We start from the raw sequence: 27,038 nt of genomic DNA, 5'->3' as shown, positions 1-27,038 counted from the left end.
AAGTTAGCAGGCTGCACTGGCAGTGTAGCTCAGTGGTACGGCTTTACTTCTATCAGGCCCAAGCACCAGACTAAACAGCAAAGCACCGCAAAGAAAGAAACGCGTTAAAGAAAACAGAGACACAATGAAAAACAACTGTTTCGTTGCTTATCAGGTTCCACTCTTTGGGGAAACACTAACTGCTATGCTCATGTTAGCTTTGAAAATTATGGTTATTTAAAAATAGTAGAATCAAATTAGTTAGTTTTTCTATATTGTGAAGCCCAAGTCTCACGGGATGGTTATTACCCCTAAGGGCAACTTAGCCTGGAGACTCAGGATCAGGTGTGACTAAATGAACAACAGCTCAGCCTCTACCGAGTAAGAGCCTGGCCTGGGATCGGAGAGCTGCAGATGTCGTCTCTATGGCTAAGATTATAGCTAAAGTGAGGCTGCCTTTAGATACTTATTAACACATTATTATGCCCATTTCACAGATAAGGGGATGGAGATACAAAGAAATGCACTATGCTCTAAGTCACACGCTATAAACTTGTCAGGCTGGACTTCCAACCTAGGAAACCCTGGCTGGAGGCCGCGTGGATACCCATTCACCGTGTTCCTTAGGTGAGACAAGTGGAACTCACATTTAATTGGTGTGATTCTTAAAGTCTGGGAATTAGGTTGCCATCAGAGGGCACGCATCTGGCCTTGGTTTGAGGGGTTTGAGATTTTCCCCTCAGTAAAGGGTATTCACAAAATAAAACACCGTGCTCCATGTACAGCTTAGGACTTACGGGAGTCAAGATTCCCCAGCCTGTTTCTCCTTGACAGCTAATTACTCCTTACCTCCCTCTTAAAACTAAGATTCCTTACTCACTAAGTAAATAGTGGCATTATTTTGCAATAGTTTTGTTAGGATTAAGTAGGTAAAGCGGTTTTTGTTTGTATGTTTTTCGAGACAGGGTTTGCCCTAGACTCACTCTGTGGGCCAGGCTGGCCTCCAAGTCCGAGATCAGCCTGCTCCCCAGTGCTGGGGTTAGGGTCCAGCCCCGCGGGGCGAGAAGCGCTTCACAACAGTGCTTGCCGCGTAAACCTCCGTCACAAACACGTCTCTGTCATGTAACTGTTTCTCCTTTGGGCGCGCCTGGTCGCAAATGGGTGACAAGAGCCGGCATGGGCTCCCCGAGCTCCAGCCTTCCGGAGCCTCTCCCTTCCGCCCCGCGCAGTGAAGGCACAGGAAACGCGCCGACGCTGGGGAAGGGCCACGAGCCACCCTGCTTTCCGGCGGCGCTTACATCGAGGAGAGCGTTAAGCACGCCGGCCGCTCCCCTCGCCCGACAAGGCAAGTTTAGGTGTTCTTGACCGGAAGACGGAGGACGCTCAGCCACCGGAAGCGCACGGTGCCGCCGAGGCCTTAAGGTGGCTAGGACCACTTCCGGTCTGAAGACCCATTTCGTTCCGTTTTCTCCCGTCGCCTTCCCGGAAAGGAACGGACCTCGTGGTTCCGCTTCGCTTCCACGTAGCCACGCCCCTTTCAGGCTCACCGCGCCGCTTGATTACGTCACAGGCGGTCAACCCAGGAAATATCGCGAGGTCTCGTCCTGTGCTCCCTCCGGACACGGTCAGCTGCGGGGCGTAGGGGGCGGGGCGGGGAAGGAGGCGCGGAATTGTTTTTGTTCTCGCGATATTTTCCGGTTCGCCGGGCTCGGGCGACCCGGGCTTCTGTGAAACATGGCGGCCGGCTGGGACCGAGGCAGTAGGTGAGATGCGGGAGCCCCGCCGGGGCCGTTCCCCTCGGCGAGCTCGGGGCGGGTGGGGACGGGGCGCGTTGACGGGCTCCCCGGCGCGGCGCTGGCTGCTGGCGCTCGCTCCCCGGGCTCTGCGGACGGCCGCTCCGCTGCCTGGGGGCGTTCCTGCCCGCTGTGGCCGGCGGCCCGGAGCCCCGCCGCGGGGCTGCACACCGGCCGGCAGCTGCCCCGCCAGCGCCGCGCTCTCCCTGGCTGTCTTTTAAATTAAAAAAGGGGGCGCGGGCGCCGCCGACCCAGGTGGTGCGTGTGTGTGTGTGTGTGTGTGTGTCAGGTGTCGACCCTTTCGGGGGGTGGTGGCTCAGCTCCCGCCACAGCACAGCCGCGGGTCCCCGCAGGCTGGATCTGACAGGTTCATTAATTGTGTGTGTGGAATTCAGTGACAGCCCCCCGCCCCGGACTATAGGCAAGTAACATGTTTTCGATGGGCGAGATCGGCTTTCTTTCGGAAGCAATTAAAGGCAGTTAAAAATAGACTTTCTCCGTTGGTGTGAAGTTCCGAATTTCAGTTCTTCAACCTAATACATAGAGCTCCAGAGTGTGCTGGCTTGCGGAGGAGTTATTTGCCTACCTTTTTAAAATCACTCACCTTAAGTTTATTATTACTATTCCAGCTTGTAGAGGAAGATCGTGAGAAATAGAAATTACATGTTTTTGTCGTGAGGATTGGGAGGAGGAGCTTTTTTTTTTAATAGTAAACTTCACTGCGTTAGAGTATTAGACATTATTACACGTCATGGTACACATTACAGAAGTTAGAAGGTCTCTGAAAGGAAGTCACTGTAGTCCAGAACAACAGCAACAGAGATTTAGAAAAATAACATTTGTTTACACTGGGAGTTAGTCATTTAAGTGATAAGTCATTTGAAAACAAGTTGACTTAAAAAAAAAATTTATTTAAGTATACACTGTTTCACCTTAATGTATGCCAGAAGAGGGCACCAGATCTCACTACAGATGGTTGTGAGCTACCCTGTGGTTGCTGGGAATTGAACTCAGGACCTTTGGAAGAGCAGGCAGTGCTCTTAACCTCTGAGGCATCACTCCTGCCCCAACAGAAGTTGATTTTACACTGTGTATACTACAAATTCTATTTAATAATTTTCCTAGATTGTAATTCTGTGTTTTAGTGGCATGGAGAGCTTATCATTTGACTTCTAGTTTCCTCATCAATAAGATGAGAATAATATAGTAATAGTTATCTCAACAAGTTGGGAAGAGGGCTGGAGAGATGGCTCAGAGGTTAAGAGCACTATCTGCTCTTGCAGAGCTCCTGAGTTCAATTCCCAGCAACCAATAGCCATCTAGGATGAGATCTGGTGCCCTCTTCTGGCGGGCAGGCACACATGCAGGCAGAACATTGTATACATAATAAACAAATAAAACTTTTTTTAAAAAGTTGGGAAGAGTATATATTTCAAACCATGAAAGTACCTTGGCTGTCCAGGCTACCTTGAACTCACAGAGATCGCCTGCCTCTGCCTCCTGGAGTAAATACACAGGACAGTTTCTGGAAGACAGCAAAGAAACCATCTGTGGTATTAGAGAGCACTGTGTCTAGCAGTAACAGAAGCACGCAGTGACGCCTGAGTCTTTGAATTTTGTGGAGCAGTGTGGAAATACAAGAGCAATTACAGGGAATGCTGGGTTTGAAGATGGAAATAAAGTTATAAATTTAATTTTACTAAACAAGGATATCCAAAACAAAAAAGCCCCTGTGTTATCTACTTGTATCTTTTCTGTTTCTTTTAGTTTGTTTTTGTTGTATGTGTATGGGTGTTTTGCCTGGGACATGTATGTGTATACACCTCATGTGTGCGTGATGCTTTTGGAGACACCAGATGATGGTGGAATGAGAAAAATAAAAAGATGAGCACTGGCTGATGCAGGTGCACGCCACGGGAGGTTATAGGTGCATTTGGATGTGCATAGAAGTTGGCAGCAAGTCCTGGAGGCAGGGCCACTGGAATTTGGAGCAGACTTTGCAGCCAGGCTGCTTGGGACCAACTCTGTTCTACACAGTAGCACTTGCAGCTCCCTGGGAAACGTGTACAACTGCTCTTCTTTATAAAAAGGAATAAACTCGGGAGGCAAAGGCAGGTGGATTTCTGTGAGTTCGAGGCCAGCCTAGTCTACAGAGTTGAGCCCAGGACAGCCAAGGCTACACAGAAAAACCCTGTCTCAAAAACAAACAAACAAATGAAGGAATAAACTCCATCCGAAGCATAGAAGAGCAAGTTAGTGTGTACAGTGCATTGGTATTACCCAAACGTCAAGTTTGCCTGTTTGTCTTAATTGCTGTTTTCAGGGGAAGGGAGACTTCAAAAAGAAGAGCTGGGTGAGAAACGTGATTAAGAACACGCAACTTTTTACCCCGAGAGTCCTAGGAATGAAATATTGAATGGAAATTACAACATGAGGAAGTAGGATTTCATAAAGAGCAGGTTGATTTTTTTTTTTTTTTTTTAAGCAATTGCTGGTGTCATAACTGGTTTTATACAGTGGCAAGTGTTGGAGGTGGAATGGGTTTCTTGGAAGTAGTAGTGAGCTTGCTGGAATGGGACAGGAGACCTCATAGATGGTAGCCCTCTTCCTTCTAAAATGACAGCCCTAGAAAACAAGCCTGCAGGAGGCTTGAGGCTGGGCAATAGCCAGGTGGGCTATACTGTCTGGCTCAAGGTAGGGGAAATGCATAGATTGTTTTCTTGGGGTTTGTGAAACTAATAGCTGCTTGTCGTAGTGTCGTAGTTTAATTTGAAGGAAACTTTATAAAGTGCACCTTGAAAATAGACTTGAGTTTTGGAAGTGGGCTCCCCCACTCACTCCTTCAGTAGTTATAATACAGTTTTAGGCTGTCGATGTAAGTGTTCGTTTATGCACATAGGACACTTTGGATTCGCAGTCTGTGCTGCTGAGCATGGTTTTTTCTTCCCTCAATAATGTGTCAGGTATTGGTACTGCAGAGGTGAAGTTAAATGTGGTTCCTTTCTTGAGTGTCCTGTGGAGAAAGCAAACTAGGCAATCCATGGCTAGAAACAGCTGTGGGCACAGAAGGCACAGAAGGGTAGGCAGCACCCGAGAGGAAAGAATGAGCCCTGAAAGGTTTTCAGTGCTGCGGGGACTTCGGCTGCAAGACATTTGCTTTCATGGACTTGGTTTTGAAGGCTTCTGTCAGCCATGTTAGGGTGGTCTAAGTCCTAAGTGTCAGTGGGAAGAGAGGTCATGTGCAGTGTGACGGCCGTCAGCAGCCGGTTCATAGTGTAGGGGTGCACTGAGCAGTGCAGCGACATCACAGCAGTCCTGCAAGGGCTTCTCTGCCCTAGGAAGGAAGAAATAGAAACGGAGGGCGAGGCTAGGTCCCAGTGTGGCCTGTGTGTCCGCTGCTGCAGCTAGTTCCCCAAGTGCTGACCGTCATCAGGACAGCAAAGAGGAGGGCGGGGAGTGGGCCAGGCTTGGACTGCTGGCCTACCAGGAGGCAAGGAGACAGGTTTTTGAGGGGTTTGAGCTGAAATGAAGATTAGGAGGGATCCAAACATAGATGGGAAAATGAAGGATCAGGGAATCAGTTGGAAAACGAACATCGTGTCCAGTTTCAAAATCTGGGTTTGAAGCAGTTTTTCTTTTCAACTTTTGATTTTGAGATTGAGGTGCCCGCTGAGTTTCTTAGGTCAAGGCAAGAGGCAGTTTTACGAGGAAGATGACTCACACACACGGGTGGGTGGGGGAGATATGGATATAATACATTCTGCACAGGCTGCAGTGGTAAGGTTTTCTCTTGGACATAGTACTGTGAAAAATAACTGTGAGAGCCAGGTGAGTCAGGAGACGAGAGGGACTAAGGTTAGAGTTGAACTCAGTGCGTGCAGACCGTACATCCCTTAGAGCTGGACCGAGTGTGGAGAGCAGTACTGTTCCTTAAAGGCACGTGCACACTTTTTCTAGTTAATGAGAGGCCTGTGGTGGTGGCTCAGTCAGGTGCTTGCTGAACAAGCGTGCAGGCCAGGGTGTGCATTCCTAAGTGCCCATGTTACAGGCTGTGTGTGGTGGCATGTAGCTCTAATCCTAGCGCTCGGGAGACAGGCAAGGACACCCGGGGCTTGTTGGCCCGAATCCAGGCTATCTCGGTGATCAGCTCCAGGTTCAGTGGGAAACCTTGTCTCAGATAATAATGTGGAGAGATTGAGGAGAACGCTTACCATTGATCTCTGGCCTCCACATGCGCATGCACACATGTACACGCATGAGCAGATGCACCTGTATGCATCACACACATATAAGAAATCTTGTCGCATACAGTGTATAGAGACTGAATGATGGAAGGATCAGTGTGAGGTTTCTGCTTACGTGACGTGGAGATGACCTAACCGTGTGGGAGAAGGCGTGTAGGATCCTTGGCAAGTGCCGTCTCAGCGCACGGCTGCAGCTCCATATCTGTTCTTACTGTCTGTGGACTCCACTCCCCATGGACACTGAGAGACACCTGTGTTGCGACTATGTCATAGTATCTGAGAACTTAGCCATGGCTTGTTTTGCCTTATAACTTCCCACCACATATATGTGGAAATTATATATAAATTGTTATATATGTATATAATTCGTCAACTTTATAGAAAATAAAATTTAAATTTTTAAATATTAAAAATGTGACAGTTTCCCACCTTCGGTTGTTTTGCTATTTAATGTATGTTTGCATATTGCCTTTCATTAGTAATTTTGTCAGAGTGGGATTGGAAAAAAGAGAAAAAATGGGCATATATATTATATATACTTTACGCCCATTTTTTATCAAGGAGAGTTGGCGAGAATAATTTCTGGGAAAACATGTCGTCTCTTTATCTGTTTGTTCCTCAGCATGACTATATGAAGGAGGAGGAGGAGGGTTTTCCTGAAGATGAGGCGACTGAATCGGAAAAAAACCTTAAGTTTGGTGAAAGAGTTAGATGCCTTTCCCAAAGTCCCTGACAGCTACGTGGAGACGTCAGCCAGCGGGGGCACAGGTGAGCTCTGTCGAGACTCCGACCTACTGATCACCAACACCTGGGCGCTGGCCACAGGAAGGAGCCAGTGCTGATGTCACGGAGGCTTTGCCGCTGCTCACCACTCTCTGTATTAGTGCTCAGCAGTGCTTATCACAGTGTAGTGAGCAGGGCAGTACAGCTTAGGCTGTGCTGTGCAGGATTGTATTTACACGGTCTTACCCAGAAATGAGATTGAAACTGCAGGGAGTCAAGAAAGGCTGCTGACACAGCCCTGTTCCTGTCCTGAGCTGACTGACAGTAAATAAATGTATTAAATAAATAAGTTGTTATGTGTGAAGTGCTTATAAGAATACTTGATAATATTTGTTAACTACATGGTGAAATATAGAAGAAAAATATATGCCTATATTAATGTTTCCTGTTATTTCTTTCCCTGTGGTGAATTAATAAGGTACTATTGCATATGCCATTAAAACTTCATTGGATTAAAAAAAGTGTAATGAGGGCCACATATAGCTCAGTTGGGGGTGCTCGCCTAGTGTGTGTGTGTGTGTGCGCGCGCGCGCGCAGCCCTGGTTTTGAACTCCAGCAACACGTAAGCTGAGCACGGTGGCACATGCCTGTGATCTAGCACTAGGGAGGTGGAGGATCTCAAGTTCAAGATCATTCCTGATCACACAGCCAGGTGTACAGTAGCCTGACTACTTGAAACTGCTCAGAAAAAGAAAACCCAACAAACAAAAAACAAAATAAAGTGCAACAAAATGGCTTGCTAGTTCTGACACCTATAAGCTAGGTGAAAAGAGTGCCAGTTCTTGTTTCGCAGCCCGCCTTGTATCTTGCAGTATTCATTTAGTGAGGTTTTTGTTGTTGTTGTTGTTGTTTGAGACAGGGTTTCTCTGTGCATAGCCCTGGAACTTGCTCTGTGGAGCAGGCTGGCCTTGAACTCAGAGATCCGCCTGCTTCTGCCTCCCAAGTGCTGGGACTGAATGTGTGCAACACCACGCCCTGCTATTTAGTGAGTGCTTTCTGACTAGGTTTTTACTTAATTTGTGGTGTAGTGACACATTTAGGATATTGCAAAGTAGATGAAAATATTTTAGGGGCTTGGAGAGCTTATTTGATTTAAGCTGCATTCTAAGCATATATATATATTCCTTAATAATTAGGGAAGTGTTTCTAAGTTGGTGCTGTAACTCAATATGGCTTAGTTTTATTACTTATCCTGTCTGTGACTGCTATGCGGAAATACAAATTATTTTGACAAGTGAGTGATGCTGCTGACACTGAAGACGAGTGATTCTCAGTGTGCAGATGTCTGCTCCTTAGGCTTTCATTTTTGAGTTGTTTTAAAACATGTATAGCATCTTAAGACAAACCGTTTATACTGTTTTTTCAAATAACACTCAAGTTGGACTTTTTACTTTAATCCTGCTTAAGATAGCTGTGTGCGCTTTCATTGTTTCGACTCTGTCCTTCCTTGTTGGCTTTCCCAGTTTCTTTAATAGCGTTCACCACGATGGCTCTGTTGACGGTGATGGAGTTCTCAGTGTACCGGGACACGCGGATGAAATACGCGTACGAAGTGGACAAGGACTTTTCTAGGTAACTGGCTTAACATCTTCTTAAAATGTCCTTTGTTTTGTTTTTTCCCTGTCTTGGTTTTAAAGAAATGGTACTGAAAATTCTCGTTAGTTGCTTGCATAAGGTGAAGCATTTTAGAGTCATTTAAATACTGGTTAAATCCTAAAACAGGTTCAGTATGCATTTGTTTAAAAAAAAAAAAAGAACCCCCGCCGTGGCCCGCCCCCCCCCCCCCGAAAAAAAGCTCAAAAAACTAGAAATATGCTTTTCCTTAGCTGGGGTGTGGAGGCAGTTATGTCTAAGCTAAGCTGAATTTTGATAAATGACTTTAACCTTGTGAAGACGAAGTGCTAGGAGACAGAGTAGCCTGGCGGTCACTCAGGGTCATTTGCGTGTTTCTGATGGGTGCAGATAACAGGCAGAGAGATAGGCTCACTCCTCCACATCCCAGCTCTGCTAATGACTCCAACACATACGTGATTCTGGGCATGCCACTAGGTCTGTGTTGTGTGTGCTTTGCCTTTCTGTTTTCTAAAGTAGACATGGTAAAGTAGAAGTGGGTTGATGACCTGCATGGCTCGTCACATAGCCAACACTCTGGGCCTTGGTCTGCTCACCTGTGGCGTCTGTCCCTCCGCTGTTGTTCAAGGACCTTGTTGCTGCTGTTACTTCCTCTGTGTTCAGTGTCATTCAAACACTGGCTTTTGTGTGTGCTCTCAGGCGGGCCAGGAGCCTGTCTTCTTGGCCTCCACTGCTGCATCTTTTAAGTTCTCCTGAACTTGACACGTATTGACATTGACTGGTTTGAGTTCCAGACAATTAGACTGTGATACTCTGAAAATTTTTAATTCCTACTGAAATCAGTTGAAAACAAGTCATTAGAAGAAAAAAGTTTTGGTAGGAAGCACAACTGAATATGTTTATACCATTCTGTTAATAGTGTGTGTTAGTAACTTTTCTGTTCCTCTGATAAAACACCTTGGCCAAAAATAACTTATGGAAAAAAGAGTTTGTTTTGGCTTATGGTTCCCAGGGGCTAGAGTCCAGGAACCGGAGCCGGCTGGTCAGTGCTCATTCATATGGAGAAAACTCAGAGGTTTCTGTGTCAGACACAGCAGTCCTTGAAGGAAGTGGGTCTAGGCTACAAGGAGCCCTCACAGTCCTCCCCAAACAATGCCACACTGAGTGCACAGCCTGCTGGGGACATCCCCATTCCAACCACACAGAGGGGACAACTAGGATTGGTGTTTGGCAGTCAGCCATTTGGTTGACTCTTGTGTAAAGGCAGCTTTGGTGCTGCACATTGTTAATCCCAGCACTCAGGAGGCAGACGCAGGTAACATTGTGAGTTCCAGCCAGGGCTGTACAGTGAAAGCCTGTCTGTCTCAGAATGACAGGGCTAGCTGTGAAACCCACAAGCATCAGGTGCTTCCCTGGTAGCTGCTCTCATTTGTCCCGACCCAGACCCAGTTTCTAAGGCAGCCTGTGTATCTGTTGGCTGAACCTGCCAGTCATCAGTGCTCCTCTGAGCGCGAGCCCTTGAGCACCTGGGCCACCTCCTGCACGCTTCCATCCCATAGGAAAGCACTGAAGGATACCAGCATAACGCATGGCTCTATGACACTGGAAGGAAGACAAACTTAGCGTTCCTGCTCCTTAATTCAAGTTCCATGTTGTTGAGGACTGTTGTATCTGACGTTTAAGTAGTCCGAGGCTTCCCTGAGTTTCTCAGGATTGTTGGCTGTGGAGTCACTGTTAACAAAGGTGACTTGGGCTGGACATGGTGGCACACGCCTTTAATCCCAGCACTGGGGAGGCAGAGGCAGGTGGATCTCTGTGAGTTCAAGGCCAGCCTGGCCTACAAAGAGAGTTCCAGGACAGCCAGGGCTACACAGAGATGCCCTGTTTTGAAAAATGAAAAAAACCCAACCAACCAACCAAACCAAAACAAAGATGACTGTTAAACATGAAGAAGCAGAAATGTTTTGAATAGTCATTAAGTAGAACTTGGGGGAGCCAGAGGGATGGCTCAGCAGTTAAGAGTGCATATTATTCTTGCAGAGAATCTAGAGTTCGGTTCCCCTGTCCACATCAGGCAGTTTACTCAAACTAGACTTTTAAAAGCTCTCTTGTTCTGTTTTGAAGGAGTACAGGTTGAGCTGTAGCTTGTGTTTTGGGGTCTGAAGCCACATTTCCATAAGAGTTGATACATTTCTCGTGTCGCTGATTGATAGGCACTGATGGCTGCCCTCTTCTCTTTCAGCAAGTTGAGGATCAACATAGACATTACTGTTGCCATGAAGTGTCAGTGTGAGTACACTGTGCGTGTCGGTATACACACACACACACACACACACACACACACATGCTCTACTTGGGTGTGCAATAAAAATGGAAAGGTACCAGTGTCCAGTAGGTTATGCGTGACTCAGCAACGATGCTTTCCATGGAAGTTGTCATCTAAGTTACTGCTGGGAAAGTGGAAACCAACAAGATATTCATGCAGGATGAACTAGTTTTACCTTGTTAAAGGGATCAGTTCTGGGAGATTTTATCATAAAACAACATTTCTTGATTTTTTTTTTTTTTTTTTTTTTGGTTTTCCATATGTTAGTGGTTTTAAGAGATAAGGAAATAACTAAATGTTGAGTAGTGCTAATTATGAATATGTACCATATTTGAATATTTAAATACCATCAAAATGTTAGTCTTTCAAAATAAAGTTGTGATTAGTAGTGTGTTCACCATCTTTAGTACTTAGAGCCTATTTAATTTTGGGAAGCTAGTCAGTCAACCTTAAGCTTTTTTTTTTTTCCTTGCCTTTTTTTTTTTAACCATGTGTCATCTACTTTTCAGAACAAAAAGTAGGAAAAAAGTTATCTATAAAAGCTTCAAAATGCTACTGTTTTAACTTTTGAATACATGAAGGTTCCATTACATATTTTAGTTTGCTTTCATGTCTCTATAGCAGATGGTAGTTTTGATTTGTGCAGTGTGTGACCCCTTGGTTTTAATGCAGACGTTGGAGCAGATGTACTGGACTTAGCAGAGACCATGGTGGCTTCTGCAGATGGCCTAGCCTATGAACCAGTAAGTGTGATTTATGTGCTTTGTAAATATTTGCTGAAAAAACTTGACACATTTGTTCTTAGTTTTGTCTGATTTCTTTTTTTGTTTTGTTTTATTTAAAACATAATCCAAACTCTTTGTAGAAGCTTGTGATGGAGAAAAGTTCTACCTAATATCAAAAACTTGAGACAATCACAGATGGCGTTTGGGGTCCTGTGATGCTCTTGTCAGGAGCCCTTTCCTTTGCCTTCATGACCTACGCACTTTCACTGTGCCTAAACCTTTACAGCCATCTGAGCTGTAGCTTTCTTACCACAGCCCGAGGGAATCTCAGACATTTATTTACCTCTTCCAGTGTTGATATCTGTTACTAGTTTGAAAGCATAAGCCATTCATAAAGTACTTATGAATGCATAGTGCGTTACAGGGTAGGTGTGCTTGTACCTGATCAGAGCTAGCCCTAAAACAGCTTCTAACTAAGCATGCAGCCTATTGGTGGCCAGCATGTAGTTTACTTGTTCATTGTAAATTTATTTCCTTATCATTAAGCTGACTTGCAGAATGATGATTAAAGATGGCTGAAGAGTAGAAGTCGTTGACTAGGTGAAGTGAGAAAAGCCCCTGGACTAGTTCTGAGTGTTGAGTCAACTTAAGTGCACAGCCTGAAAATACACGCTTATTTTTGATGTGCATTCATTTTCATTACTTTTAAGTGGCTGTGACAGAACACCCGTCAGAGACAATCTGAGGGAGCAGCTGTGCGTTTTGGCTCACAGAGGGTTCTAAGGCCCCTTATACTTAGGCAGAACGTCATGGGCACTGCACTGTGTGGCAGGGAAACTCATACCATGGTGGACGTGTGACAGGGAAAGGCCATGACGAGACACCTGAAATCAACACCCCAAAGTCCCTCCTAGCCCAGGCTTCCACAGGTTCACTGTTAGCTGGGCTCTGGGCTAGCCCAGGCTTCCACAGGTGCACTGTCAGCTGGGCTCTGGGCTAGCCCAGGCTTCCACGGGTGCACTGTCAGCTGGGGTCTGGGCTAGCCCAGGCTTCCACAGGTGCACTGTCAGCTGGGCTCTGGCCTAGCCCAGGCTTCCACAGGTGCACTGTCAGCTGGGGTTCTGGGTTTTAACCTAGGAATCTGAGGGGAACAGTTCATATTCAGACCATCAAAGCACTCAGAAAGAAGTGTTGATAGAAAATAATTTATAATTGCTACTCTAATCGCCTCTTCTGATCTCTGTTTTTCCACTAACAATGTATATTTTATAGTAATTTACATGGATTAAAGTTACTTTTAAATTCAGAAGTTGTTAACTAGAGATTTAAATTCAAATGATTTCCAGTAGACACTGAAATATTTGCATATACTGTTTTCAGGATATTTAGCTGTAGTGCTTTTTCGTATCCTGTATGTATATGCTCACACACACACACACACAAACAGATGCGCTCACACACACACACACACACACCTGCACAATGTACTCACATACACATGCATGATGTGCTCACTCACACACATGCACGATGTGCTCACTCACACACACATGCACGAGCACGGAGAGACCTGTCAGCTGCTGTCGACCTTGGCAAAGGTGTTTCCTCCATGGTTCTTGAGCTAAGACTCTCTGTCCTGGCACTCATCCGTTAGGCTAGGCTGGCTGGCCGGCCAGTGAATCTGCTTCAGTGCTGGGATTACAGGCATGTGCTACAACATGTTGGCTGTTTTACATGGGATCACCGTCAGTTTTTCATGCTTGCAAGGCAAGCACTTTACCAGCTGAGCGTCACATCCAGCCCCTCTGACCTTTGCTCTCTACTATTCATAATTGTGTGGATTTTAAGTTTTGAGGTTTCTTTTTCAGCAAAGGTGTGTGGGTTTGTTTTGTGGCTGTTTCCTATCAGGAAGAAGGGTGGTGGGTGCTGTCTGTCAGCTGTCCACCCACCCTGGGCTGCCCCTCCAGTTGTAGTTCAGTTTCAGAAGCGGTGGGTCTGAGTGACTTGTAACCCTGAAGTCCTCACTTTTGTGCTTTGCCTGACGGCCAGCTGCATCCATTCATAGTGCCAGCGACTGCCCACAGGGAGCAGTCGGCACTAGTGAAGCTTCTCTGTGCTGTCTCTGAATAAACCATAATACTTCTTAGTAGTACTGTGGTTTATATTTCTTGTTCACAGAAAAACTTTTAAATTTGTGGTATATGTAAGCCAGGGGATTTGTGTGCCAGTGACTGTGTTCTCTTGTGTTACAGGCAGTGTTTGACCTTTCCCCACAGCAGAGAGAGTGGCAAAGGTAAAGTGTTAAAATATTTTAGTATATAAATAATCCTTAAGACCTTAAAACTATCAAATCTTAGGAAAGTCATACATAATCTTTACTGTAGTATACTTTGAATCATAAATAAGTTTTAGTTTTTATTTACATTTTATTTAATTAAAATTTAACTACGAAAGTATATATGAACATTGTTTAGAATTTAGTTTGGAGCTAGGTATGATGATGTACACCTGTAATCCCAGCATTTGGGGCTGAAACAGGAGGGTCATAAGTTCACCTCCTTCCTGGGCTAAACAGTAAGTTCTAGGAGATGGGTTAATTATGGAAACTGTCTCAGAAACAAATAAGTTCATTTAGACCTTGTCAGCATAAAGGAAAACTTTCTCATTCCGGGAATTGCAAAACCAATGAGTATAAAAGTAGCTTTTATTCTCCTTTCTCAGTTGTTGTCTGGGAGGCTAATGGCCTCTGTCTGCTCACCTAGGCCTAGCCCTGGGAGCTTCTACCCTCCATACAGTCTAATCTAGGCCTACAATGTTTTAGCCTCTGAGACTTACTGCTTAATAAGCTCACCCTTACTTTTCTTTCTGAGCTCTGGGCTGGCTGGTTCAACTCAGCTGTTCTGAATCAAACACCTCTCCCAGATGACTTATTCAAACTGGCTTCTCTCTGCCTGGAATTGCTCTGCTTGGCCTCAAACTAACTCGGCAATCTGCTCTAATCTTCTGGCTCCTTCTCATTTTCTGGCCTGTTCCGTCTTCACCTGAGTTCTCTCTCTGCAACCCATCTCTCTGTTACTGTCCTGGTACAAACTGCCTCTTCAGTAGCTTCCCTCTTCTCTCTCATGAGAATAGGGTGAATCCTATTCTGTCACCTTTTCTGTCACTCAGTTACACATCACTTTCAAACATGGGTGCTTCCTTCTATAAACTAACTACCCTCCTTTGGGATTAAAGGCATGTATCACCACGCCTGGACCTAAGCTTTTCTTTACCTGAAACTTGCTCTATACTAGGCTGGCCTTGAACTCAGATCTGTTTGCCTCTGTCTCTGGATTAAAGGCGTGTTTGTATTCCAGCCGGATCACACAGACCTAGAGGGTCTTTGGATGTGATCTCTTGCCAGAGCAGCCATGTTCTGAATTGACAGTCCTCTACAAATGAGTGATGAGAACTACAGTGACTCTCTAGGACTGTGTGTCCCTGCATGAGCCTCCCCTGCCAGTGAGTGCACTTCCTGGTGCTGTCTGCGTAGGTTTGATCCCTGCATTTGTAAGAAACTGCTTCTTTGTTAAGTGCTCCCAAGACGGCTTCCGTTTAAGGTTACCTAATTTCAGATTATTACCAAAAATGGACTTACATGGGAGTTTTTGGCAGACATTCTAATTCCTAGTACACGTGAAGAGTCCTTTTCTTTTAATTACCACTTTTCCTGGTTGGAAGAATCTATGGTTAAATAAAAGCAGTGAATATTAGCGCTCTCTGGATTTCCAGCACTTTTACTAGAAAACTCTATCTAGAGATGAAATATATTACTTTTGTCCAGAAATAATAAAGTAAAAGTCAGGTGTGTGGTGCATACTTTTTTTTTTCATTTTATTATTTTATTCATATTACGTCTTGATTGTTAGCCCTTCCCCTGTTTCCTCCCATTCTTCCCTCCCTCCCACTTCCCCCCTTCTCCCCTCCCCTATGTCTGTGATTGAGGGAGACCTCCTCCCCCTATATATGCTCTTAGAATATTGAGTCTCTTCTTGGTAACTTGCTATCCTTCCTCTGAGTGCTGCCAGGCCTCCCCATCCAGGGGACGTGGGGCCCCAAAGGCCGCAGACCAAACAGAAGGCCTACCCCCCTGGGGCAAGCAACATCCCGGAGGTACTAAACATACTCCCCAAACTCTGGAATGGAATCCACATGCAAACTGCAGCCTGTATATAAAGCACAGTCTCGCTGTTTGGGGAGGGGATTTTCCGGAGTCCCCAGCCAGAGGAGTCTCAGTGAAGAGGGTGAATCTGCCCTAGGATTCCTCCTTCCACACCACCCCAAACTGCGGAGGATACCTGCCTATGCGGAGTGGTGCATACTTATAATCCTAGTAATTAAGAGGCTGAGCAGGAGGATCAATAGTTCAGAGCCAGCCTGGACTACACATTGGAACCCTGTCTCAAAAAGCTAAAACAGACAACCCACTGTAAGATTTGTATTTATGTGTATGTTCTGTGCTGTGAGCCGCCTGGGGCTGCTGGGAGCTGAAGCGCGGTGTTGAAGAGTCGTCATGACTGGGGCCGACGCTGGGCCGCATCCCGCCCGGGCGTCTGCACTCCTTCATGTAGCGTTCACACTGGCTTTTGGTTGGTGTGCTCCAAGCACAAGTCTCCCACACAGTTTCCTCAGACGCTGACCGTTGCCGTCCACTAAGCTGAACTTGAGCTGTAAGACTGAGGAGATATGGAGACTCTCAGCTTCTCCGAGTACTTATGCCTTTAGATGTGGGGTCTGCTGTCTAGAAGCTTCTTAATTCTCATGTTCTGCTTCTGAGTGGGTCTTTCTTCTCATGTGGAGATCAGCGTGGCCATGTCACCTGATTGTGTGCCTTTGGAACTGGCTCTTAGTTGGTGTTTGCCTTAATTAATTAGGAATTCAATCTCTTTCTTTAGAAGACAATTTCAAACCTTGCACACACACCTTTCTCTTTCTCTTTCTCGGTTTAAGGTTTATTTCAAACTAAATTTCCTGTATAAAGTTGCTTTGTAATGTTAGCAGGCCTGTTAATCCAGTATTCTTGATAGGTAATGCATAAATACTTTCTCTCATTTCTATTTCTGTACAATACTTTCACCACTGCAATGAGTTATAGTATATTATGGAGTTAGTATATTTGTGGTTTTGTGGCTGCCTGTCCATTAAGCTGCTAGTCAGCCTACGTCACTCTTCTAAGAAACGTTCATGAGCTTGTTCTGGAATATAATCTAATAGTAAATATGTGGTTTATCTAGTCAGAAGCTGTGGTTGAGCGAGTCTGGCCTTGATGTGTGTGCTGCTGTCTTGTTGCTTTAGGATGCTGCAGCTGGTTCAGAGTCGGCTTCAAGAAGAGCATTCCCTTCAAGACGTGATATTCAAAAGTGCTTTTAAAAGTGCATCGACGGCACTGCCACCAAGGTGAGAGAGGCGCTTCACGTGTCCAGTTGTTTACCGGAACTTTACTTTGATAACAGTTTTCATATTGGTCTGTTTTGTTTTTGAAAGTGTTTTCTGTATTGAAGGTATTGTGCCCTTACGTTCTAGCCTGTGATCTTGAGCTTTTCATCAAGTGACTTTACTTTTGTATGTATTGTGTATCTCTGTATGAAGTTTTACTGTGTTTTAAGAACAAGTTATAAGTCTGTATACATTTTGGGTAAGAATTTATTTTTATTCCCATGTTAGAGTAGGTAACAAGAATTGTTGTAATCATGAAAATGGTTTTTCAAATTTAAAAACATGCAAAGGTTTTATATTGGCTTAGAGAGAAAACACCAATGGCAAGTGGGCTGTGTGCCCTTTTCTGACCTCGTGTTGTTTCCACCCCGCCTGCACTGCATGCACAGTCATGAGGAACGTGTGCCGCTGCACCCTGAGATCATAGCTCTTGTGCATTGGAGTTGGTCCTTTCGGTAGAATTGAGGGGACGTAATGATTGCTTAGTGTAAATAGGGTAGCTGCACAGCAGCCGTAAGAACAGTTAGACTGCTGCTCTAACCCTGACAGTTAGCACACTGGCTGTGTTTGTCTCACGGAGTCGTCTCTTCCCTGTGCGCCCCTTTTTACTCCACTGCATGGTCACAGTGTCCCGTGTGCACTAAGACACCTGAACGTTTGCTGCTTTACAGGGAAGACGACTCATCACTGACTCCTGACGCATGCAGAATCCATGGTCATCTATATGTCAATAAAGTAGCAGGGAATTTCCACATAACTGTGGGCAAGTATGTTCTTTCCACTTCCTGAGGGTCTTCACATGGGGCTGGAGTGTGATTAAAACCACAGTGCATAGGCAACCACACAGGGACCCCAGAGTGTAAATAGGACTAGGGTCTTTTACTTGGTGACTCTTAGTGGCCAGCGAGCCTGACCTTAGGTGCTCCAGCTGTGCTCACTGGCTGATAGTAGGCTTCTGTTTAGCTCTCATCAAAATGCAGTCCCGGTTAACTTCAGAAAAAGTCAAAAGTTGTTACTAGGTAAAAACATAGGAAAATTGTTATTTATTCTCCTGGATATTGCCCAGCATAGAAACCGTCACAGAAAGCTCATGGTAGAGGCCCCCGTGGATGAACAGCCCCTCCAGCCTCCTCCTCCCATGGAGAGCTGAGGAGCTCCTCACCGTCGAGGCCACTGCCGGAGTTGTTGTTGCTGTGTGGGGACCAGGCTGCAGCCTCAGGACCACAGTGAGAGAGAGAGAGGCCTTCACTCTTGCTCGATGCTAAAGTCCTGGCGAGAATATTCAAACTTTGACCTGTGAGAACATTAGTTATTACTTAATTATACTTGTACTGAGGCTCCAAAGAAGATTTATAACTGATAAGAAAAATTGTGCAACAGTCTGCGAGTCAGCAGATGCTTCCTGAGGAAACCTTGGCACCATGTGAGGAGTTAGGACTCTGTATGTGAAAGAGAGCAAGCCAGAGGGAGCGCGCTCAGAAAGGAGCGGCTTTGGTTTTTTGTTTATGTAGAGAGAACGTTAGATTTTCATCAGGAAAGACTTCATTGCTTATAATGATCAGATCAGACTTTGTATTTTCTTTGTTGTGCTTCTCCCCTGGAAATTTAGACTTTGTTGTTTGGTCACTGTTCGTTTCCAACCATTTACCCATTTGCAGCATGGTCCTGGGGACTTTGAAACCTTGGCACCGCAGAGGCAGCTGGTCAATGAGAGCGCTCATTACAGCTTTACCTGTAGATAGTGCCTCCAGGTCACATCTCAGCTCAGGCACCAGGGCGAGTATAAAAGGAAGGTTTAAAAATCAACTTAATTGTACAGTTTAGGAAATTCTGCATTAGGTTGGGAATTACTGATCTGTAATATACAAAATATGAAAAGAAGACTCTAATAGTATTCTAGAAATGTCTTCAAGGGACTAAATAGGCTTGTGTCTTCAGATTGTGTCTTCAGAGAGGAAATGTGAAAGGTTGTTTTAGGCCTTTACCAGACACATATGAGATCAGTTTTGAAATTAGAAACACCAACGTTAAATCTCAGGGTTTTCCCTGGAAAGCATATGTGAACTACAACGTGACCTCAGCTATTAGGGTTTTGTGTTTTGTTGATGATTGTTTATGGTGTTCTCATATGTAACTACATAACGTCCTGGGTTTCTCTCATCTTGGCTCCTAGAAAGTTAACAGGTTTCCCGTTTGGCTTTTGCAGCTCTGAGCTTCTTGCATTGCTGAGTCGGCTCAGCTGTAGGTTAGCTGCGCTTCTCCTATGCTGTGATACGAGCTGCTGAGTGACGTGGGAAGATTGGCCTTGTTAGTCACGTGTCTGTTTTTCCTCCTTTTAGGGCAATCCCACATCCTCGAGGGCATGCACATTTGGCAGCACTTGTCAACCATGATTGTGAGCAATTTCTGAAAATTTGTTTCAGTATAGAAAAGGTTTTAAAGAAAAGTTAATTTTGTCTGTGTGTTTTCCACTTGTTTTAAGTGCAAACATTAAAGACCTTTAAAAGTAAACTGATGACTCATGTCTTGGCACAGACCTGCCTTTAATCCCAGCCATCCAGAGACAGAAGCAGGAGGATCTCTGTGAGTTCCAGGCCAGCCAGGACTACATAGTGAGATTCAGTCTCAAAAATAAGCAAATAAAAATGTTAGCTAAGTGTGTCAGCATCTGTAACCCCAGCAGTTGGGAGGCTTAAGCAAGGGCATTGCTGTGGATTTGAAGTTACCCGTGCAACATAGTGAGTGTAGTGACCCGTGTCAGTGCCCTGTTTCAAAAAGCAAATGCCAAAAAATAAAATTAAAAATAAATTAAAAATTGATATCAAAAAAGAAAGCAAAAGCTTGACATCCATCTAGAGGAAAAACAAACAAGCAAACGTACTGTCCCTAGTGTGCTCTATCTGTAAGCTCACTGGGCTTCCTTTGTTCACTGCCAAAGACCACGGCAGCTAGTGCTCTGTGTCCTGCGAACATCCGGTGGTTTTGGAGAGTGGGGTTGAGGCATGTAGCCTGCAGGGTTGGCATCAGACTTAGAGATAGCCTTAGGAGACCTAGGACACCTGACCCTCTTGTGTTGGCTTCCAAGGGCTGGGGTTACAAGCTTGTACCACTGTACCAAACGAGTCTTTTTCTTAAACTTTGCTTTTGAGACCAAAATAAAATTTTCACAAAGATGATTGCTCACAGTAGCAGCCTGTATTGAAAATACCTGTGACCACTTTCCTTATTTGTCAGCATCATCCTAGGTGGTCTCATTGTTTTTGTACAATGTTTAGAATCAAGAATGTTGTATGTTTTTGGATGTAAGGATTAAATAAGCCATTTCATAGAAGTTAATTTGTTTATAATTCTAGCATTTCATCAGAATTTACTAAATGTACACTTCTTATATGGATCTTTCTTAACATGTTTTAGATATTAGATGATTTTGAGGGTAGGTGAGAATATAAAACCATTTGTAGCATGTCACTTTGAAGACTAATATTAATTTCTTTTTCTTTTTTTTTTTTTTTGTCTTAGCTTACAACTTTTCTCATAGAATAGATCATTTGTCTTTTGGAGAGCTTGTTCCAGGAATTATTAATCCTTTGGATGGAACTGAAAAGATTGCTGTAGATCGTAAGTATTTAGTGACAGCTCTTAGAATTTACATATAGGAAATCGATCTTGAAACCTTAATATTGATATGTTTTCCTTCGTTCTGGCACTCTTGTGAAGGTAGTCTGTAAGTGACCAATAAGTATGTGGTAGATGTGAATGGAATTCGAACGTTAAAAAGTCCTTAAACAGATTGAAGAGAGAAAAAGAGCAGGAGGGTTGGTGTGTTGGTGACGGTGTAGCTGTCCTCTTCATGGTCACAGAGGAAGGCGTTCTCTTGTCACAGGTTTGAGGCTCTACAGTGCTGTGTGCTTTGTTGTGGCTGTGTCAGGCGTGTGAGAGCACAGGAGCTGAGCGTGCCTGTTCTTAAGCCTCCACTCACCTTCTGACTCTGCTCAGTCAAGCGCTGAGGGTTAGTTTCTTAGTTCTGTAGCAGGTGGTGCAGACCATTAGACCAGGCTGGCCTTGAACTCACAGCAGTCTTTACATTGCAGGTTTGTGTTACCCTGTGCTCTTCGTTTTGCACATTGATTTTTGTAACTAGTTTTAACCCTGGTGATGCCCAGTGACCCTAAAAGTGACCCTTTGATTGCATAGCAATCACTAAGCAGTTTGTTTCGTCACCTTTCTGTTCTGGTGTCACTTTCAAAGTCTGGCTACTTGAACTTCCTGGTATGTTTAGGGTTAACAGCCATGGGCACTGTGGTTCCTTTGGTTTTATTCCTGTCTCTGCTCTGAGGGAAGCTTGCTACCTTTGCCTTCTTAAGTTCTGTGTGTGGTTGTCAGCGCCTGAGCCAGTGCACGCGGCACCCTCATGCCTGTTGTGTCCTAACTGGGACTTTGTTTTACCAAATATAAGCACATTGTTTTCATCAGCTTTTCTTTCCTTAAAACTGTGTTTATTACATACTAAATCAAATGGTTATGTTAAATTTCAGGTTTATCGTATTTAATAGAAGAATAGATTTGGTAGATTCTGTTGCTGCTGGATTGATGAGAAGCCATATTTTGTTTTTATTGTAGACAACCAGATGTTCCAATATTTTATTACAGTTGTGCCAACAAAGCTACACACATACAAGATTTCAGCAGACACCCATCAGTTCTCTGTGACAGAAAGGGTAAGTGGGACCTAACTGTTAAAATGATCAAGGGGTTTGTTTTTTAGTTCCCCAACTGCGAGATAAGGTTGGAGATTTAGGAGGTACCCTCCCCATCTAAAAATTCGTGTAAGTTTTAAAATGAATTAACATTGAAAGCAAGAAATGTGTCAGAAATGGGTATTGGTTGTATGTTCTAGAGGGAAAAAAATTTAAACATGGGACATGTCTCTATTACAAACTATGATGGCAGCTATTTTGAGTTTCGATTCGTAATATTCTCCTGTATTAATAGAGGTAGGTCATGATCTGCTGCAGGTTTTCTGGTTCCTTGTTGTCTGTAGTATGTCTTCCTCCCTGTGCATGGCCCTGTTCACAGCTAGTCCTGCAGTCAGTGCTGCACCAGGTCTGGCTGTAAGTGTGCATTCCAGCTTCAAGGCAGATGGCCTTAGCAGGTGCGTGGAGACAAAGGGCAGGTCTGAGCAGTGTCTGCTGTGCCTTGCTGTGAGTGAGTTTGAGGCTGATAGTACACAAGGCCAGGGCATGTGAAAGCTTGCTGCTGCTCTTCCTCGTGTGAGAGTGCTGCCCTTGATCTTCTCTGGGGCTTCAGGGAGAATAGTGTCTCCTTACTCCTCTCAGTTAGGTGTTAGTTCAGAAGGTAAGTGTCTGACTTGCAGATGGTTCAAGGAGCAAAAGCAGGTGTGTGTGTGTGTGCGTGCGTGTGTGTGTGTGTGTGTGTGTGTGTGTGTGTGTGTGTGTGTGTGTGTAGGAAGAGATTGCAAAGCAGCAATAATGACAAACATCTGAGAAACATTGTATAGGTTGGGCAAGATTTTGGGGCAAAGCAAGCAGGTATATAGGATTATAGAATTGCTGTGGGGTGCTAAGTGCCAGAGTCTATGAGAGAATGTGGCTGCACTTTGAAGCTGGCGTGTGGTGCATGCTTCTATTGCCTCTCTCCCTGTGCTGGAACCCCCTCTCCAAGACAGGGGAACCAGAAAAGCGGGAGGTTGGTTGTTGGTTATTGTAACGGTAGAAGTCTAGAGACAGCTCAGGCTGTGCATCTACTCAGTGGGACGACATGGGACTGTAAAAGGGACGTGTCTGGATGTGCGATTACCTCCAGGGCGTACTTAAAAACAGCAAAATTAAATCAAAAAGGAAAAACATCCATGTGTAAGCAATGTTTGCTATGATGAAAGTATTAATCATTTTATTGAGCTTTATAGTGTGGGGTAGGAGAGGGGCTGGCCAGTGTTAGTTTTAGAAGCGCAGTTTAATCACCCCTAGTCTTCTCCAGGGTTACTGGGTGCCCTGATCCCCAAGATAGCTTGCTTTGTTGGAGGTGGTCACAGGGTTTCCCTGCCTTCAACACGATATTGAGAGTTTCTGAATGGATTAATTGTTGGAAACTTGGTTGGTGGCTCATATGTAACATTCCCCGTGTTAGTAATAAGGGAGGGGGATTTTGACCACACTGTATTTGTTCCTAATGTTTGCAGTTTAATTTCAGCTTAGTAGACATAAAACGACACTGAAGTAAGTGCAAAGAAACAACACAAAAGCATGTCACAGAGTAAACTTGGGTTTTATTGCTTGGTTACTTGTAAGCACATGAAAAAAATGGTCCGTTTAAGATGACCATGTCTAAACACATTTAAGAGTGGTTCACCTCTGGGCTCTGTTCTCTTTTGAAATAGTGCCTTGTCCTTGAATTCATGGCCTCCGGCTTCTGCTTCCTACGGAAGGTCAGAGCTGAGCGGCGCAGCGCCAGCCAGGGCCCAGGTGATGCTCTGGAAAGCGAGCACACCCAGAGCTCATCCTAAGGAAAGTAAGGGTGTCTTGAGTGGTAAACCAGTAGGTTGGTAAGGAGTGCATGTTAGCACCCACAGACTGCATTCTGTTTCTCTTTCCTCCTCTTACCTTCCTTCCAGGAACGCATCATTAACCATGCTGCTGGTAGCCACGGAGTCTCTGGAATATTTATGAAATATGATCTCAGTTCTCTCATGGTGACAGTCACTGAGGAGCACATGCCTTTCTGGCAATTTTTTGTAAGACTCTGTGGTATTATTGGAGGAATCTTTTCAACAACAGGTTAACATTGATTTCTTTGCCTAATTTTGTTTTGTTTTCAGCTCTTACCGTGTGCTTTCATTGGGATTATAGTCACTTGCTGTCATGCCTGCTGTCTATCTGACTTCTAAAAGTGTTTATTGCTTCAGATGTTGTAAAGACAGTTCACTGCAAGAACATGCCATAGCTTTTGCAATTCACAGCCTAGCACAAAAAGTACATACACAAATGATATCTCTGTTAAAAGTCAGCAGAAAATACACATTTTTAGCCAGGTTCAGTGGCCCCGATACTCACTTAGGGAGGCAATGACAGTTTGGGTCTCTGAGTTCGAGTCCAGCCTGGTCTACAAAGTGAGTCCAGGACAGCCAAGGCTACACAGAGAAACAGTATCTTAAAGACAAACAAAGAAGTCCTTTTGCCAGCACTCGGGACGGGGAGGCAGGCAGATCGCTGTGAGTTCGAGGCCAGCCTGGTCTACAAAGCAAGTACAGGACAGTCAGGCCTACAAAAACCCTGTCTTGAAAAATCCAAACCAAAAAAGAAAATAAAAATATACATATTTATATTTTAATACTTGGAGACTTCTTTAAATTCTAAAGCTCTAAAATATATTTCCTGTCCTATAAGCATACCTAGTTCACAGGAATCAGCAGTGTAAGGAATTTATGTGGTTAGCCACACACACTCTGCATGTTAAATACAGACACAGCTAGGATGGAGTCTCTTCTCCGCTGACTCAGCAGTCCTTAGATGGTTCACCCATCTCTTCTGAGTGTCTGGTCTGAAAGTGTGCTGTAGGACAGACAAGAAAGTGCCCAAGACTCATCACAGATGTAAAGTCCCTATGCACTGCACGAAGTCATAAATTGAAGACTCTGGTGTGTTTTCAGAGATCCATCTTCAGCCTTAAGTTACTCCAAGCTAGATAAGTTCGTGAAGCCCTGTCTTGTTTGATTTATGTTTCTGGTACAAGTGAACAGCTTTTCTTACACAGTTCTGTTTGCTGTTTCATTTAAATCTGTTATTTGCAAAACGATGTGAGAAAGTCCTGAGTAGCTTGTATCAAGGTTGTGAGCTATGTGTGTGGACTGTGATTTTGATAAAACATTGGTTTGTTTTTTAAGTTGAACCCCCGAGGATAGCTTTAGCCTCAGAGGCAGCCCAGAGGTGGCTTGGCTTCCTTTTGCTATCTGTCCCGTACAGTTTTGTGCAGTTTTTTTATTCTCACGTAGCAGTTTCAAAAGCAATTTAATTAAGAACTTGAACTTATTTTACATGTTGCAGGCATGTTACATGGAATTGGAAAGTTTATAGTGGAAATCATTTGCTGTCGTTTCAGACTTGGATCCTATAAGCCCGTCCGCTCTGTAAGTGGCACTGCGCGTGGTGCTCGTCTCTAAGTCATGTTGCTGTCGTGAAGGCTAACTAGAAAAGTGTTGCAGTTGTCTTACCTGTATGGCCTAGGAGGCCAGTAACTCGTAAAACGAGACTCTAGTGTATTTCAAAGCTGCAAGCAGTATGCTGGGCAGAATCTAAACTTCTACCAATCTACTAGTAAACTAAAATAAACAACTCTAATCCCATGTCCTCATAACGTACATATATGCCCAACTCTCAACTGTCAAGCCACTTGCTCTTCCAACGTCCCTTGGAAGCCCTGCCTTCCACTTCCTATCCTTCTGCCCAGCAGATTGGCTAAACAGCGCTTTATTGACAACTGCCAAATCCACTCAAGGCATTCCTCCACAGAAAAGGATTGCGCCCCCCAGCCCCCTATAAAGTCTGTTCTCAGAGACGCCATACAGAGTAGAGCTAACGCCTTGGTCTTTTCTTCTCCTTCCCTCAGGTCCCCTTTGAGGATGGCCACACAGACAACCACTTACCTCTTCTAGAAAATAATACACATTAGCACCGCCAGAGTGCAGAAAAACTTTTTGCCTGAGACATAAAACCTTTTCTAATAATAAAATGTTGTGCAATATAGTCAAAAGAAAATACAAGAACCCGGAAACATACTTATTTAAAAAAAGGAAAAAAGAAAAACAAAAACCAGCCAAGGAGAAAAACTGAAGTCGTCCTGTCTATGTTGTGTCTGTTACAAATGTCTTAGAAGAAATGATGCAGCTAACTGCAGCACCAGCCCAGCCGGCCAAGAGTGCAGGTGACAGCAGCACCTGATGCTCTCCCTCAGCGGACAGTAGGAGAGCAGGGCCTGCAGCATGGAAGTGGAACAATAGTTAAGGACAAGGCATTGACAATGCACATGTGTGCGTCCTTCTGTCTTTAAAGATGTCGGAATAAAGTTTGTAAAACATGTGCAAAACTAGTCTAGACTTTAAAAAACTGTCATCAGCTCATGTGGTTAATAAAGGAAACAGGGACAGGCCCTGTGTTACAGCCATATTAATGCTAAGCCATACCGACAAGACCGTGTTGTCAGGTCCTGGGGTCTTGTGGCGGTTACTGCTTTCCCATGAGCTCCAGTGCTGACTTCCTGACTGTAGAAGGTTGGTCTTAGAAGACGAAGGGCAGGTATATGAGTGCTATGCTACGAAACAGGTGCCACTCACAGCGTGTGTGTGGACACTACGGGGAGAAGAAAGCATAAACGTTTAAAAAGTCATCAATTTGTAAAACAAGGAAAAGTAGAGTGTTGTGTGTTGTGAGAAGTGGAGAACAGGATAGCTGACTGAGCCGGGTGAGGCAGAGCCCGTCAGGTCTGAAGCAGCGAAGGCGCAGCTGTGAGCAGCTGGACTAGACCACAGCGCTGCCCCAGGGTCTGGACACAACTGAGGAGGCCGACGTAGCTGGAAGGAGTCCTGACGGGCGTTAAAAACTGCTGAATGTGCATCCGTTAGCCTCTGGGGGCTGGACCACTGGGTGAGAAGACCCGTTTCATCCCTGTCAGACACTGCACTACGTTGGCCGTGGTGGCTTACAGTGTGGCCTGTCACAAATTAGTGTTTCAAGTGAAGGCTTTTAAAGATGAAAAAATGCTTTCTTGAAAGAGGGTCGACAACCAAGGAAGGAGAAATGAGCAAAGCTCTCAGCAGCAGAGTCTATGAAAAATGACATTTTGTAGAGAATTTAAAAATCGGTTAAAATATACAGTACTAACAGTTAAGAGGTTTTTTAAAAAAAAGAGGTTAACCGACTAATAATACAATAATGTTTTAAATCTTTAAAAATGAATCTAGGAAATTTCAAGCTATGAATGAATGAATGAGGCTTCTCTGAAGTTTTGGTTTCATTTTGTTTTGTGTTTTTCCCCTCAAACTTTATAATTGTGCTAGAAACAGAACATCTTTCCAGAAGAATCCTGTTGGTGGGAGCTGGGATATCAGCTGCTGGGGCCGCATGTTCTT

General features: G+C 44.6%; 1 protein-coding gene across 1 annotated transcript; it reads left to right on the top strand.

The window, feature by feature from the left end:
• Positions 1–1,626: 1,626 nt before the first annotated feature.
• On the top strand, positions 1,627–25,723 carry Ergic2 (ERGIC and golgi 2). The gene is made up of 14 exons (XM_051155615.1): positions 1,627–1,742; positions 6,639–6,784; positions 8,263–8,371; positions 10,614–10,660; positions 11,370–11,440; positions 13,675–13,715; positions 16,757–16,858; positions 17,569–17,664; positions 19,237–19,292; positions 20,417–20,515; positions 21,518–21,615; positions 23,529–23,691; positions 24,958–25,040; positions 25,520–25,723. Exons 2-14 carry the CDS (start codon positions 6,679–6,681, stop codon positions 25,580–25,582), a joined length of 1,134 nt encoding a protein of 377 aa, XP_051011572.1. The 5' UTR covers positions 1,627–1,742; positions 6,639–6,678; the 3' UTR covers positions 25,583–25,723.
• The last annotated feature ends 1,315 nt before the right edge of the window (positions 25,724–27,038 follow it).

The sequence above is a fragment of the Acomys russatus genome, chromosome 13, assembly GCF_903995435.1.
Source record: "Acomys russatus chromosome 13, mAcoRus1.1, whole genome shotgun sequence".
NCBI classification, from domain to species: Eukaryota; Metazoa; Chordata; class Mammalia; order Rodentia; family Muridae; genus Acomys; species Acomys russatus.
This window is presented reverse-complemented; position numbering and strand designations above follow the sequence as displayed.

Excerpts from the sequence above, each read along its gene's own strand:
- Ergic2 (XM_051155615.1), top strand. The coding sequence starts at position 6,679 with ATGAGGCGACTGAATCGGAAAAAAACCTTAAGTTTGGTGAAAGAGTTA. Across the intron at positions 19,293-20,416 it reads AGCACTTGTCAACCATGATT|CTTACAACTTTTCTCATAGA; the intron begins GTGAGCAATTTC and ends TTTTTGTCTTAG. Across the intron at positions 21,616-23,528 it reads AGTTCTCTGTGACAGAAAGG|GAACGCATCATTAACCATGC; the intron begins GTAAGTGGGACC and ends CCTTCCTTCCAG.